This window comes from Fistularia commersonii, chromosome 15, assembly GCF_037954325.1.
Source record: "Fistularia commersonii isolate RoL2024-O1a breed Wild chromosome 15, RoL_Fcom_v1.0, whole genome shotgun sequence".
Taxonomy (NCBI): domain Eukaryota; kingdom Metazoa; phylum Chordata; class Actinopteri; order Syngnathiformes; family Fistulariidae; genus Fistularia; species Fistularia commersonii.
Window position 1 is genome coordinate 2132982 of NC_141298.1, and position 16206 is coordinate 2149187.

A 16206-nucleotide genomic window follows, 5' to 3' on the forward strand; every position below is an offset into this window, starting at 1 on the left:
GGAGCAAAGTCCTTGATATAGGGTCTTAAACGCGGGGGTTTGACTGTGGATTTATTGAAGTATCTGAGTCGGTTGCCATTGGGCATGAATGCCGAGGTCACAGCTGCCAGGACAGGAATTGGTCACTGGATCTGTGATGGACACCGTCTAAGACCGCACAGAGTCAAACATTACAGAATGTGGGGAGGTGATGGCAGGGGGGCAGAGGAGTCTTAGTCACAAAATAAAGAGATGTTTGTAAGAGCCTAATCCTGTAAAGAGACCGTTTCGGGAAGGATGATGGCGCATTTATTCAATGAAGCATGTCAACAGACATGGGGACTGAAGGCTTTCAGACTCAGCAGTCTGCCAAGTTTGACCTCTTGACCGCAGAGCTAGGAGGTTTAAACACAGCTGTCACCACAGTGGACTGTGTCTGGTTTAAGCGAAGAGTAGAGGAAGTACTCACTGCTGCTGTCGTGCGATCAAATGTTAATTGTAGAAGAAACACTTAATTCGCTTTATCTTTGCTCTTTGGACAAATTTCCCTGTAACCACCATTTTTTTATTCTATATTTTCATAAAACATAGTATCTATCAGAACATAACAGGGTGGTACGGTGGTACGGGGGGCTTTGTGTGGAGAGTTTGCATGTTCTACCCATGTCTGTGTGGGTTTCCTGCAGTTCCCTCCCACAGTCCAAAAACATGCAGTAGGTCAATTGGAGACCCGAGATTGCCCAGACGTGTGAATGAGAGAGTGAATATCTCTGTATGTGGCCCTGTGATAGACTGGGGACTGATCCAGGGTGAAGGGACTCAAACCCTTCTGCATCTCTTTCCTGTTATGATCAGTATACAACACGTACCCAACCCCAGCAAATTTGCAGATGTGGGGAATGACAGAGGACCTGCTGTGCAAACTGTGCGGTTGTCATGTATAAAACCGCAGTTGCCCAAGGTAGGAACCAATGGCACCACGAAAATGTGTTTATGATATTAGCAGACAATGGAGCAGGACAGACACAAGAAATGTAAACCACAGGGGAGAACAACATCCTTCAAGTTCTAAGGAAAGGGGAAGAGCCTAGACCCATGGCAACATAATGATGGTAGACCTGGGGGAAAGGCTGCAGTTACCCCAGGTAGTCCAGAAAACCCTGAGGCCAGATGTGGTAGCGTGGTCAGAAGAGGCAAAGATCATTCTTAGAGTCCCATGGGAGGAAGGATGTGATCAAGCTTTCAAAAGGAAGCAGGCAAAGTACCAAGACTTCCTGGAGGACTGCAAGGGAAAAGGCTGGCAGGCCTGACTGTTCCTAGTTGAGGTAGGCTCCAGAGGGTTCTCTGCACAGCCAGTATCAAAATTGCTCACAGCCATAGGAATGATGGAAAGGGAGTGCAAGATAACAGTATGCAGGATGGGGAAACAGCAGAGCTCTTTCTGATTATGGAATAGGAGGATAATATGGGCAGTGACTTCACCACCAGTGCTTACTCACCATTGGGAGGGTGTTACGGTTCAGGGTCAAAACAACTACGATCAAACGGCACTGTCTAATAACAGCATCTCTTGGCCAAGGCTCCATTCACCAACAATCAATGAAAAGGAGGCAGCTTTTGGTGTAGTTATATTGATGAAATATTCACCCTAATTTTTGGCATACATTGTTGTCCAAATAATTTTGTTTAATTTCGGCACGGGGCAGTGTCTCACTGAGCCAGTCCCAAGCTCGGATAAATGCAGAGGGTTGCGTCAGGAAGGGCATCGGGCATAAAACTTTTGCAAAAACCAAACATGGAAATTAATCATAATAACCAGATCAAACTGGAAACTGGGCTACTGTAGGTCAAAGAAGGAGAGGAGGAAGGCGTGTTTGGAAGCAGAGAGAGAAGAGGAAAGGCAAGAGTCTGGGACTGAGAGTAGGGACTCTAAATATTGGGACCACCACAGGAAAAGGTAGAAAGGTGGACAACATAATACAGAGAAGGAAAGTGGATATACTTTGTGCCAAGGAGACTAGGTGGAAAGGTTGTAAGGCTAGAAGCTTAAGAGCAGGCTTTAAGTAGTACTATCATGGTACTGACAAGAAGAGAATTCGAGTAGGAGTTGTCTTGAATGAGGAGTTTGATAGGAATGTTCTGGAGGTGAAAAGAAGTTCAGATAGACTTATGAGTCTGAAATTGGAAAAGTGTTGTTAGTGGCTATGCCACTGGTGGGATGTGAGTTTGAGGAGAAGGGTAAGTTCTGGAATGGGCTAGATCAAGTGAAGCAGAATATCCCCAGAGATGAGAGTGGTAATTGGTGCAGACTTCAATGGACATGTTGGTGCAGGCAATAGAGGGGATGAAGAAGTAATGGGCAGGTTTGGTATCCAGGATAGGAACGCAAATGGACAGATGGTGGTAGATTTTACAAAAAGGGTGGAAATGGCTGTCGTGAACACTTTTTTCCAGAAAAGACAGGAAAATAGGGTTACTTATAAGAGCAGAGGTGGGAGCACCCAGGTAGACTACATCTTGTATGGACGAGGTAAACTGAAAGAGATCAGTGACTGCAAAGTAGCTGTGGCTGAGAGTGTAGCCAGACAGCATAGGATGCTGGTTTGTTGGATGACTCTGGTGACAAGGAAGATCAAGAGGACAAAGGCAGAGAAAAGGACACAGTGGTGGAAGCTGAAAAGGGAAGAGTGTTATATGGTTTTCAGGGAGGAGTTGAAAAAGGCAACTGAAAGCAGCAACTGTTTAATAAAAGCCAAAGAGGAGTTCATTGAATCACTATTATATCAACAACACATCACTGCATCCCTGACTGCCTCGTATTCTTCCTCCCCCTAAGGCTTTCCTTTTCTCACACAAATGCTCTCACTTGGCATTATGTACGTGTCTGACTTGATTCACCTCCACAATCCCTATTTCAATATTTCATAAATTACATGTTCACTAACTGTGGTGAGTCTACTTTTCTCTGTGCCCAAGAGCTTTCGAGCAAATTTTAACTCAAGCAAGAAATGCCTTTATTGTCACATACACTTGTACATAGAGCACAACATCTACAAAATTTGACCACTGCATTTAACCAAGCATGGATGCACCAAGAGCAGAAGGCAGCTAAAGAACATCCCCAGGGAGGTATTTAGGGGTTCAGTGCCTTGCTCAACAACACTGGCACGGAAGAAGCGGGATTAGAACCAGGAATTTTCGGTTCCAAGGGTGCCAAGCCGCCCTAAGCACAGATCACCCAATAATTTCTTTTTGTTCTTACAAATTACATTAACACCTTCAAATTGAAGTGTTTGATATCTCAGTACACACTTGCATTGATACGACAATTTGTTGAAGTAGAAGAGTGAAATTCGCACACATTAAACCTCGTGTGTTGTATGTATTGTAAAACCTTATTGTTATAAGACCTTATAACAATTTATGGCCTTGACTTTGACACTTTATAGTTTTATTTGTATTTCTTATCCCCCCCCCCCTTTTTTTTTTTTTTTTTTACTGTTTATACAATTTCCTACTATTATTTATTATTTTTATGTTTTACTTGTAACTCTGGCACAACAATTTCCTTCAGGATAAATAAAGTTGTTCTTATTCTTATTCTTAAAAAACACCAAACAAAAGCAACATCAGTCTGTGGACTATTTAAGGCTTGTAATACATGCATTTTTACTCCCAGGGTTGTCTACGCAAAGTATTTTGCTGACACATAACTAGTAGGTGGCAAGTGATCTTCCGTTGATTTCAAAAAATAATATTCAAAGATAATAACAAGTTGCTGCATTTAATAAATGTAATAAAAATGCATTTTTGATATTTTGGTAAAGGCTATTTTTGTTCATAGATAAACCATTAATCATTAATCAATAATTCTTGTCTAAATATTTGACGACCCCTTGTCTTAGAGACATTATCACAAAGTTATGTCCACACCATGGATTCCGCAGCATTAGTATCTTTGGAATGCTCTTGTTTTTCGTAATTTTTACAACAGGCTGTTGGCCAATCAGCCTCAATCAGTCCAAAGTAGGAGGTTATAAGACACTGAATTGTTTCCTGTTTCCACAGGAGAATTTTCCACAGAAGAGAACCGATCCAGGACCACATTTCAAAGTAAGGTGTCTTGGTTTGCGTCTTTGTTGTGATGCAATAATGATTCTCTGAAATTTGGTAAAAATGTCAGATCCTCTTTAAATTAATATTACAAAAATGTCTATTTTATGTTGTATGGAAAAAAAATGACCTTGCTTCATATGGATTTTTAATTCTGTTTATTTTGCAGTTGTACAACAAGATTAAGCTTTGGGGTAGTACACAGATAGAGGAGAACAGTGTATAGTGAGGTGCTGTAGCTTCGGGTGATACAGTTCTGTTTGTTTTCCTGTGATGAGGAAGAGGAAGGACTGATGTAATGAAAGCAAAAAGGGTATAAAAAAAGCATGTAGACTTGCTTGTGCAGCTGTGAAGGCGAGCCTTGAGACGATGCACGAGCCAAGATTGATAGAAAGGAATGTGTAAAAAATACTCTCAAAGCTGGTAGATGTTTCATGTTTAATGGGCTTCCACAACAAATACAGCATCCTAGTTTTTCAGCAAAATACTGCATTTTCGGAATTCCATGTAAGTATATGGAGTGTTACTGCATTTTTATGTTATAGATGCATGTTAAAAATATCTTTGTCTTGCACCCAACATTTCAAAAGTGACAACTGTAATATGGTGTAAGTGCGCTTTAGCGATAGCTTTTTGGTTTGATTATGTTAAGCTGTAGATTACCAGCGGAGATATTCGCAAACTCATCAATTTACATTTTTGGAATCTGTTTATTGAGTTGTTAAGTAGTAGTATGCAACCTCTGGGTTATACTGTTAATAAATAAAGCAAGTATGTTTATATGTCTGTGCAAAATTTTGAAAAGTCAAATGCCTAGTCTGCACCTTTTCTATAGAAGGGTGGATGGATGGAAAACAAGTTGTTTCTGCATCTCCTGAAATCAAGTAGCACAACCTTTAAGATCTACATCTTTGTGATTAGCATATAACGCTTACATAATTTCATTTATTCTCACCGCAGTTCAGCAATGAGGATTCTGTGTCTGCTGCAGCTGGTCTGCCTGGCTGGTTGTAACATTTCCAGAGCCAGAGATTGGGCTTATCATGGCGCTCCCATGTTTGCTGACCTCACAGTGCGTGAGATGAAAGCGGTCAGAGCCTACCTCCACGGCTTACCTGAACTACAACTCACTGATGCCCGCAGCAAGGTTCTCAAGAAAAACAGCATTTTGCTGATGGAACTCCATGTGCCGAGGAAGCATGAAGCCCTGAAAGCTCTGGACCGTGGTCAAGCCAAACCCCCGCGTAAAGCCCGTGTGATCATTCAGTTTGGTAACCAGGCTACACCTAATATCACTGAGTACATTGTGAGCCCTTTGCCATCCCCTAAAACACATGAAATCAGGATGTTCAAAGGCGACAGGCCTATCAGGTTTGAGTCGAGGCCTATTTCATCGTCAGAGTACTATCATGTTAACATCATTCTTGAGAAGATAACAAATAAAGTTCACAAGCTTCTGTTTGAGACCACGGGAGGCTTTAGCTATACTAACTGCTCAGATCGCTGCCTGACTTTCTCTGATATAGCCCCAAGAGGGCTTGGACCAGGTGAAAGGAGATCATGGATCATGTTGCAGAAGTTTGTGGAAGGATATTTCATCCACCCCATTGGATTTGAAATCCTCATCAACCACCAAGACCTGGACCCAAGCAAATGGACCGTAGAAAAAGTCTGGTACAACAGTATGTACTTTGATAGTTTGGATGAGTTGATGGAAAAGTATGAATCAGGTGGTGTGGAGAAGATCAGGCTACCTGAACATGATGAAAATGACCTCTACTCCACCTATATCCCACGTGGGAATAGCAATACCGCCACAAATGTCCACGGACCAAAACTTGTGGAGCCGCAGGGACATCGTTACAACATTGAAGGTAACTTTGTCGAGTACGCTGGATGGTCCTTTTCCTACCGTGTCCGATCATCAGCCGGGCTTCAGGTGTTTGACCTCCGCTTTAATGGGGAAAGGATTGCCTATGAGGTCAGCATCCAGGAAGCTATTGCTTTCTACGCAGGGGACACACCTGCTGCTATGCAGACAAAGTACATCGATGCCGGTTGGGCGATGGGCGCCTCGTCCTTTGAGCTAGCACCTGGAATTGACTGTCCGGAAATTGCCACTTTTGTTGACCTTTATCACTACTTTGATGCAGACAAACCTGTGCGACACAGAAATGCTCTCTGTATTTTTGAAATGACCACTGCTATGCCCCTGAGACGCCATTTCAATTCCAACTTCAACGGGGGCTACAACTTCTTCGGTGGAGTGGAAAATACTGTGCTGGTGATGCGAACAACCTCCACAGTTTACAACTATGATTACATCTGGGACTTTGTTTTCTACCAGAATGGGGTAATGGAGGTGAAGGTCAGTGCCACCGGATATATACATGCCACTTTCTTTACTCCTAACGGACTTAATTATGGCACCAAGGTGTACAACTATGTACTGGGGAACCTACACACACATCTCATCCATTATAAAGTGGACCTGGATATTGCTGGTATGTTTACGACCTGCTTATAAAACATAAATAGATAAGAGTAATAGTATGTGAAAATGCAAATGTTTTTATCAAAAAGTTTTGTGGGAAAAAAAAAACATCCCATCTGAAGATAGATAGATAGATAGATAGATAGATAGATAGATAGATAGATAGATAGATAGATAGATAGATAGATAGATAGATAGATAGATAGATAGATAGATAGATAGATAGATAGATAGATAGATAGATAGATAGATGATCCTGTTAAAATTAATTCTAATACACATGAATGGATGTATTTAGGTGTATACGGTCAAGGACCTGGACTTTTATTGATGCCAATCTTGATAAGACGTCTGCCTGGACTTTACACCATCATAAAAAAAAAAAAAAACAAGAGATGGCCTAATTCCAAAGGATAACGATTCTGTTGAAATCTGTCCTTCGGCCACTCCAACGGTTCAGCATTGGGTAGACCAGAATGTAAACAGACAGATAAAACCTTGATTGTTAACTCCTGTCATGCATTTATTTGCCACAGGTCGGGAGAACAGCTTTGAATCGCTGGATCTGAAATTTGTCAACTTCACCAATCCCTGGAGTCCCCAAAATGTCATTGTCCAGTCCAAACTCAGCAGGACGGAGCACAAGACGGAGCGATCTGCAGCCTTCCGTTTCGGCAAAAAGTTCCCCCGCTACGTTCACTTCTACAACCCCTCTGAGAAGAATAAATGGGGGCATAACAGGGGATACCGTATTCAGTTAAACTCACACGCCCAGAGGGTACTTCCAAAAGGCTGGAAGGAGGAGAACGGCATTAGTTGGTCAAGGTAGTACAACTATTACTACTTCTTTGGTGAGACTATTTTCCCTAAAAGCACCCATATGAGGTATCCCATAAAACATTAACAGTCGATAGCATTTGGGTTATGTGGATCTGAACAATGTTTCCACATCCAGCTTCCATGCCCACTGATCCACAACAGAAGTGGATTGGTGGCTCTGAAGGGGTGAATTTATGGATGACCTATTTTGTCACAAACCAGGTTATCTTGTCAATGTGGGAGATTGCAGAGCAAACGTTTTGCTTCAGAACAAATGAGACCTAATTCCAATGCAAGACTTCTTCTTTTTGAAAGAAATGGGTGATAATAGGTAATAATTATGATCATAATATGCTTCCATAGTTGTCATATCATATAACTATATATCATATATCACAGAGGAAGTTATTAATAGTTAGTGGATAAATACTATTTAACACAAAAGATAAATAAAAGTATTTGGGGAGGGCAACTACAACAAACCATGCAAGTTTTGTTGTCAAGCTTAAGTGTATTATTTTTTCAATCTTGTTACATAGTGAGGGGATAGTTTTAATAGGTGATTATTTGTCCTCAGGTATTCGCTAGCTGTGACCCGCCATAAAGATAGCGAGGCCGCCAGCAGCAGCATTTACACACAAAATGACCCGTGGGAGCCCATTGTGTCCTTCGAGAATTACATCCACAACAACGAAGACATTGTCAAACAGGTACAGCCATTGACACTGTGACTGCAGTTATCATGTTATTCAACGATGCAAAGTCATGAGGGAAAACTACATTTATCCTTAAAGCTCATGAAATATGAGATTGTGACAGGAGTCACGTGCTCTTAGTCTCATTCAGGGAACAAACAAGTTTGCAGAATGTAAAAGTATGGCCGGGATTTTAATCAAAAATAGATATTCTGAATTCAATAAGCCTGTGTTGGGGACTTTTCATTTTGAAACGAAGTCTCAAGAACAAGGGCTTGGGAGGAGTTTTATCTATTTACTTATTCTGGGCCTATATGCCATGACAAAGTGGTCGAATTGAAATAGTTTATAAATATCTTGGAATGTAGTAGCCTGCTAAACATGAAGGTCAACAGGCGCAAATTTAGATCTTTACACTATTTTAAACAGCACTATGTTTTTGGTCTCTTACAATCCCTAAACTCAACACAGAACCATACAAACACACACACACATGCTCACAGATAGGAATGAACCAATAATCTTTGTAAAACCTCAGTCCTCGAGAACTCAGATCTTTAGTGTATAGAATAAATTTTCATCATATAATGTTGGAATCCCTGGATTTTACATCAGCCGGATTGAATTGCAAAAATAAATATCGAAAGACTCAATCTTTTAAAAAGCTGGACTTCTGATTAAATTTTGAATCCGTGAATGGTGAAAGCCAATCTTTCATACAGCCAAGTTGTCTCAGTGACTTAAAAAGTAAAATTTACTGCGAAACTGGTGGGTTGTTCAAACCAAATGGTCCAGATGGAAGAGGGAGTGGCAGAACGAGGTTTGTAGTTTCGGCAATTGTACTGGACTGCCCTATCTCTCGTCCTTTGTTTATATCTTTTTCTTTTTTTTTGGATTTCTATCAGTTTCTATCACTTTAATGAAATTTGCTTTTTGGGACTGTGGCTAGAAACAGGAGAGCCAACATTAATCCTGCACAAAAAGGCCACAGTTGTAATTTAACCAGGATCCACTGTGAGGTGGAGGTGCAAACCACCTGCTGCCCATTGTAAAAAATGATTCGGGGGGGGGGGGGGGGGGGGGGGGGGGGGGAATGTTAATTTGTATTTCAGGGAAAAAGAGTTTTTTTTTTTCAGAGGCGTGATTTTCAAGTCAGTTCTCCGAAATACAGACGTTATTGCTGGTTGTACTTTTCCGGTAAAGAAAAACTAATTGTTCTGTGTGCTTATGACTCATTTGAATGTAAATGTTTACTAAACTTGTGTGCAGGATTTGGTTGCCTGGGTGACAGTGGGCTTCCTACATGTGCCTCACTCGGAAGACATCCCCAATACTGCGACACCTGGCAACGCCGTCGGCTTCTTCCTCCGGCCCTTCAACTTCTTCGACGAGGACCCTTCACTGACCTCCAGAAGCACCATCATAGTTCGACCGGGGCCAGACGGCCAGCCCAAAGTCCAGAGATGGACACCTGAGGTCATAGGTCACTGTGTGACAGACGAGCCTTTCTTTTACAATGGCACTTATGCAGGGGTGTAGAAGGAAGACATATTTTGTTAACAACCTGCGTTTTCTCTAAAAAAAAAATACTCCCTATAGCATATTGCACCATCTAAATCCCAGAAAAGAAGAAAAAATTGACACGTGTCACGTTACATGTCTTCCTGTGTTAACGCTTGATTGCATTTGTGTTTAATTTACCATTTCAAACATAAACCATTTCGACAGATAGACATATCATTTTTTATATTTTATATATAAATATTGGTATAAAAATTTAAAAATATTTGTATTTGTCTGATGTTTTTTTCAGACTTTGGGGGGGTCTTGAAAATAATTTATATTGTGGTATTGAACTGTAGATGTGCAGCTGCTTTGAAAAGGCATTGACGAGAATATTGAAAATCATAGATAAATCAAACATAATACTGTTTAACAGTAACCTTTTAGCAGGTATTTTTGACTATATTTGACTTGTCCATGTCTATGTAATATGTCAATGCAATCATGTCCAGCTTAAATGTGATAATTTATATTGACAACATTGTAAAATATGTTTACATGTGTGCATTTTCTGTATCAAAAAAGTACTTGCAATTTTACCAGGTTGAAGTCCAGTATATGGGGGCTGATGATCAAACTATCTTAAAATGTAATAAACCGTTGCCTACAATATTGTAGGTGTGGGTAGTGATACTGTGGGGCATGGGATGGCTCGGAAGGCCTCACAGACCCAATGCTGGGTCTCCATGGCTGAGGTTTAGCTGCAGCAGGTATGCAGGATGCAGGATGCTCTGTATCCGCCCTCCTCAGGGTAAAGTGCTTGCCCCCAGTGTGCGCTGCTTGCCCACTTGGCAGGAATGTTTTTGCTCCGAGGACCTTAGAGCGCAAACAGTCTGATTCCGGATCCTTCCTGCAAACAGTCCAGGATACCACCTGGCCACTTGGTCACCCCTGGCAACCTCATACATACAACAATGTGGCAACATTTACTGGGGAGCTTTATGTACACGTGCCTGACGTTTCCATTTGATGTTTCTGTATTAAAGATTGCAAAATGAAGTTATATTCTCACAAAACAGACTTTGTAAGCTAAACAGCGTCCATGTTGGCTGCTGAGAGTAGTAAACAGTGAAACTTTTTGGAAGAAGAAATGCCTTTAGTGTCACATATAGTTCTACATAGAGCACAACATCAGTGAAATTTGACCACTGAATTTATTCCGTCTCGGATGAATCATGAGCAGCTAGGGGTTCAGTGTCTTGCTCAATAACACTTCAATAGGCTAGTAGGAACCGGGAATGTTTCAAGGACGACCGCTCTAACCTCCTGAGCCACACCGCAAAAGCCGGGCAAAAGCATCAGGCAAACAAACTGTTCTCAGAATTGTCAGAATCTGAAGCCCCCATGTAAAAGTGTGTACTGATGTTTTACAGTGTGCACGTTAAAAGGCAGAGAATGAGAGCTATGTACTCAGAGAGACTGGACCGCGTTTCAGGGGGGTGGGGGCAGATAATAATGAGGATTCGCTACCCTCGGAGGACATGCATTCCTATAGTCATCCCCATGGCGATGATGGCTTTGACGTCACAACCGACAAACTATAGAAACATAGCACAAACTGTCAATTGGCAGCTCCAATCATACAGTGACATGAAAGCAGCAAATTTAAGCTTTAGATTACACATAGGAAAAAAAATATTCCGTCTTCTATCCTGACAATCGGAAATGTTCATTTTTCAATTTCAATAAAACTCTTATTCTTGAAATACTCCAGTGGTTCATTCTATCAGCTTTTGATTTCTCATGAGGTTCAGCAACTGAATGTTTTTACAGCAAAATGTCACACACACTTGAATGTCTCCACGTTTCGAGACACATTAACTTGTAACACATACAAGGCGCTAGATAGATATTTACCAGTGTATCAATACTTAACAATTATATTCTTTTTAAAAGCGCTTGCTATCAGATGGAGATTAAGAGGATGAAAAATATCTAGAAGCAGTATGAAAGCTCTGAGGTGGTAAGATGTCGCCATCTACTGACAGGTCAGTGCACCTTTATATGCTGAATGTCCAAATTCCCAAAGATTGGCTTTGTTTGGTTTAGCTGCGAGTCACATCATTGCAGTCTTGAAAAGGATATTCTAATATTGTTCTGTTTTCTGCTTAAGTAAGCAATGTTCATTGTGTGTGACTGTGACATTTGGTGAGCGAGAGTCTGTTGCAGATGGGGCAAAATGTATAACGGAGATGGCATCATGGCAAGATGAAAAGTCGAATGCAGAAATGCCAGGAACTTGTACTAAAATACCATTGCCTTGGACATTATTAACCCATGAGTATGATGCACATACACTATAAGGACAAGAGCAATTGCAAGAAAACCAAGCAATTGGTTAAGTTATGTATTTTATGTCATTATTCAGTCAAAGTCAATGCTAACTTGCACTACAGTATATACATTACAGTATGTACAGTATGTACATTTAGAAGATCTAAAAGTAATTTGCTGCAATCCAAAAGGAGAGAACTTGCCTATGACTTGAGCAAATGTATTTGCTTTCTTGAAGGTCCTCCTGATGGTTTTCTTTAGGTTAAGTTGTATGCATGTTAGTTGTAATCTGGATGTGTTGTTTAAATACAAAATGAGACAATTGCATTCACCAATTGATTGCACCTATTTGGGCATTGATATTGGAATGTTAATTTTACAAGGCAACCATGCAACACTCTCCCTTTACAGCCTCTTCATAATTGACCTCCAGCAGATTGAATTGTTATCAGTTTGTTATAGATGCCCTACTCAGTCAGTGCAATACATTTACAGTAAAACTGTGAGATTCGATCTGGGGCTATAGGGCAGCCTCGAAAAATAAATAAGTACATTTGTTGCACCATTAAGTTGCATTATGGGAAAATATCATTGAACTGAGTCAATGATTATCGACTTAGTTCTTGGTAAGTGCAAGTGAATTTTCAATGTGCTGTTGTTTCATGTGCTGTTAACTCACCTTTTTTAAAGTCTGGATCTCACTGAATATCAGATTTTGTTGCGTCAGTTCTGTTACCATTTATCATCTCTCCTTCATAAACACCAATTCATTCAAGCCATCGTGCGAAGTCCTCAGTGTCACTCCAGGACAGAAATGTCACATAGCCTTTAATGATATGATCTCAGCACTGCATCCTGTTTGATTGCTCAAAATCCAGTAGCAACCATCTCAATTATAATGACTCAGAAAGAAACACCAAAGTATTTCCAGTGATACATTATGAAGGGATGTGACAGTAAACACATTTGTCCAAAGAGGATATATTATTGGACCTAACTAAGGTAGCTAAGGAAAACTTAAGCCTTTATTTCTTGACTTTCCTGCCGCACCCTTTATTGATATTGTGGCAAGGTACAAACAAGGTTCCAAAAATGAATGAATGCATGGTAGCTTACTGGACCCAAGCTAAAGAGTCACTGAAAGCCTCTTCTCGAGTAAAATTCTAAAAAAAAAGGTTTACATGATTTATACATATTTACATATTGTTAACAAACAGAACATCTTGCAGTGCTTGGGAGTCTTGCAATAAAAAATATGACTTTATTTTTAATTTAATTGTAGTGTGTGTTACAAAAATGGACAGAAATGGATATTATTCCTTTCAAATTAAGCAAGAGGTTTTTAAATTCACACATGACATTATAACAGTAACAGAAATTGTGAATTTGCTGGAGGAACATAGCTGCAGAAATAGCAGTAGAAAGTACTAAATGAAATATTAGAATTATTTTCACCACGATTGCCAGGTACAAAAAATTTCCAGCAAACAAATATTGCATTTTGCAAAAGGATTTTTGACCTTAGTGAGTCAAACTCAATTCATGCTCTTTGCTCCATGCTCAAGTTGAAACTTTAAATGTTAAAACCACACACGCAAAGATTTTCAACAGATTCTTTACACATATTTAAACACCTTTAGGTAGATGCCTTTTATTCTATATCAAGGTTTTTATTGAACTTTTGTTAGAAATTGATACTATCACAATTCAGCAGGGCACATAAGAAAAAATTAAGTTATAAGTTGCTTTTCCTGGATTCAGAAAAAACAAACATCACAATTTTTTTTTCCCCTTTATTCTGTCTCTGTGTATTTACTGCTTCTTGTTTCATTTGTGTGCATGATATTGATAAAAACCCACATTTATAGAGCATGTCCATATTTATGTACTGAAAACAAATGACAAAAACACACTCAATATTTCACGCTCAGCTTCCCAGTGTATTGTGTGCGTGTATGTCTTTGGCATGATAGGAAGTGTGTGCTCATGGAAACACCGTGGCAGGGAGCCATCACGAGCCTGCTAGCCAGGTGTTCATGTACAATCCATCTGTGGACGTATTTTCTCAGTATGGAAGCGTCACAGCCATGCAACCATGCACTCAACTTTGTTTGTTTGTATTGGGTGACGCTTTGCTATTATTTGTGAATGTCAATCAATGTCAAGTTCAAAGCATCCAAGCTTTTCTGCGTTAATGTGAACTCCATTCCTGTTCTCGTAATCACTGTGTTTCTTACGTAAGTACTTTATGATATAAATAATACATTATTTCAAAATAAAGATTTAAAGCAATTTGTAATTAAGGTTCTGATCCCTTACTCAATCAAGCCTTGTTACCACAAAGTATTTCTTATGGAATACAGGTGTAAAACATAACTTCTCAGAGTATTCCAGTGGGGGTCTGCCTTGTATGTAGCCATCCGTTTGCTGGGATGTACTGTTATGATAACCAGGGGTTCAGATTATTGTGACCCAGAAACTGCAGCCTGCAGCTCTGCAGACACCGATTGAAGTTTGTAAAAAATGTTCCCTAAAAGTGATAACCACTGGCTAAAACAAATTTTTCAAAATCTCAATTGGTCAAGGCACGTTGGAACGGTAAACCACTCACGTCTCAAAAGAGGAATCTGTAAATACAGTTCCTTCGATCAGCTTAGTTGTGCAATGGGGGAAGCTTTTGTATGTTTTTTTTTCTAAAAGGTCCCTTAATTTATCATCCAGGATTGCATTCACTGGATAAATCGAGCCTGTCATTTATGCCTAAAGTTTGTGTGCAAGGGCTTGTTCATGTGTGTGACCGAGCGTGCATGCATCTCTGTGTATATGCATGGACTGGAAGGTGGATTGGTGCACAGTCTGTGTCCCTGCTGGTATGCCAACTATCCCATTCCTCTTTGTCCACTTCTCAAAATAACCCTTCACCCCTGCAGCAGTTGAAACAAAGCCTCAGAGAGACAGACCCCACAAAACCGGTAGAGAGGGGCAGAGAAAAAGAAACAGGGGTTAGAGGACGTGAAGATGGGAGAAAAATATGAATTCACAGTAATTTCAATGAGGATATTCATAAATTCCACACCTTTACAGTTTATACAGCAACTTGTCCAATAGCCAAAACGAAATCTGGTTCAAAACTATGAATGTGTTATTTCCATGAGCCTCATTATTCCTTATTGAGTTTAGAAATATGAGAATACGCTGGTTAAGAGGTTGAGGAAGCACATTGATCTTTTATTACTGAGGATTCTCTTTATTAAAATGCAAATTTAATTGGCATCACTTCATAGACAGGATGTTGGTAAACAAAGTTTACCGCCACCTCTACAAGTTTCTTCTAATCCCGGTTATAAACCATAAAATCTCCTGCAGCAAGAAACACCATGGACTGACCTGGGCCCAGTCTCTGATCCGGACTATGGGGTAATGTGGATGTTACTGAGAAAAAAATCTATATCTATGTATATGTATTTCTATATCTACTTGTATGAAGCTGACAAAGATTTGCAAATTGCTATTATTTATATTGCTATAATAATTTTGTTTTTTTTTTAATATTATTTTTGTAGTAAAAATATGCATGTATTCTAAATTCCCTAGAATTCAAAATGCAAGAACCTCAAATTGGTTCTTGGATTTAATATATATGTGTAAATGATAAATACTAAATTACATGGATAAGGATTTTCCTCTCTTCATTAAGTTCAATTTCAAACAAAATGTATCCAAGGACAAGGCAACACTATGAGCCGTTCGCATCCTGTCTTACAGGACAGAAAACTGTGACACAGATGATGTACAATGTGCAGCAGGGCAGGTCCAGACAAAGGCGTCTCCCCTTGGTGTTTGTCCAGTGACATCATTCACGTCTTCACACCATGTACCAAATTCAGTGCCGCTAAAATAAGGTTTTAAGACTCACTTTGAATGTCGTAAACAAGGCAGAGGCTTTGTGAGCCCGCTGTTAAGTGTTCTGTTTGTCCCATTTACCGTACTTTCTCCTTTGCTGCAAAGAACCAACAAGATGACCTGGAAGAACAGCGGAACCACTGGTGCTGAAACATAGAATTACAGGCTCAGAAATGTACCCTGCTCATAATTATAATAATAATAATTATTAGTATGTATATATATATATATATATATATATACATATATATATATATATATATATATGAGAGAGAGACATATATGAGAGAGACAGTCTCATATATCTCACATAGATGAGAGAGACAGTCATATATATATGAGAGACAGACAATAATGATATTATTA

At 39.8% G+C, this 16206-nt stretch overlaps 2 protein-coding genes across 2 annotated transcripts in view; one reads left to right on the top strand and one right to left on the bottom strand.

Annotated features, from left to right (window-relative positions):
• sspo (SCO-spondin) overlaps window positions 1-2774 on the bottom strand; it is a 111037-nt gene extending 108263 nt beyond the window's left edge. The window contains 1 exon segment of the mRNA XM_086160954.1: window positions 2765-2774. Within this exon segment, the coding sequence (XP_086017080.1) occupies window positions 2765-2774 (10 nt within the window).
• Window positions 2775-4057: 1283 nt separating this feature from the next.
• aoc1 (amine oxidase copper containing 1) lies at window positions 4058-11329 on the top strand. Its single transcript, XM_086160955.1, has 5 exons — window positions 4058-4092; window positions 5053-6596; window positions 7123-7411; window positions 7983-8115; window positions 9370-11329. Exons 2-5 carry the CDS (start codon window positions 5060-5062, stop codon window positions 9637-9639), a joined length of 2229 nt encoding a protein of 742 aa, XP_086017081.1. The 5' UTR covers window positions 4058-4092; window positions 5053-5059; the 3' UTR covers window positions 9640-11329.
• The last annotated feature ends 4877 nt before the right edge of the window (window positions 11330-16206 follow it).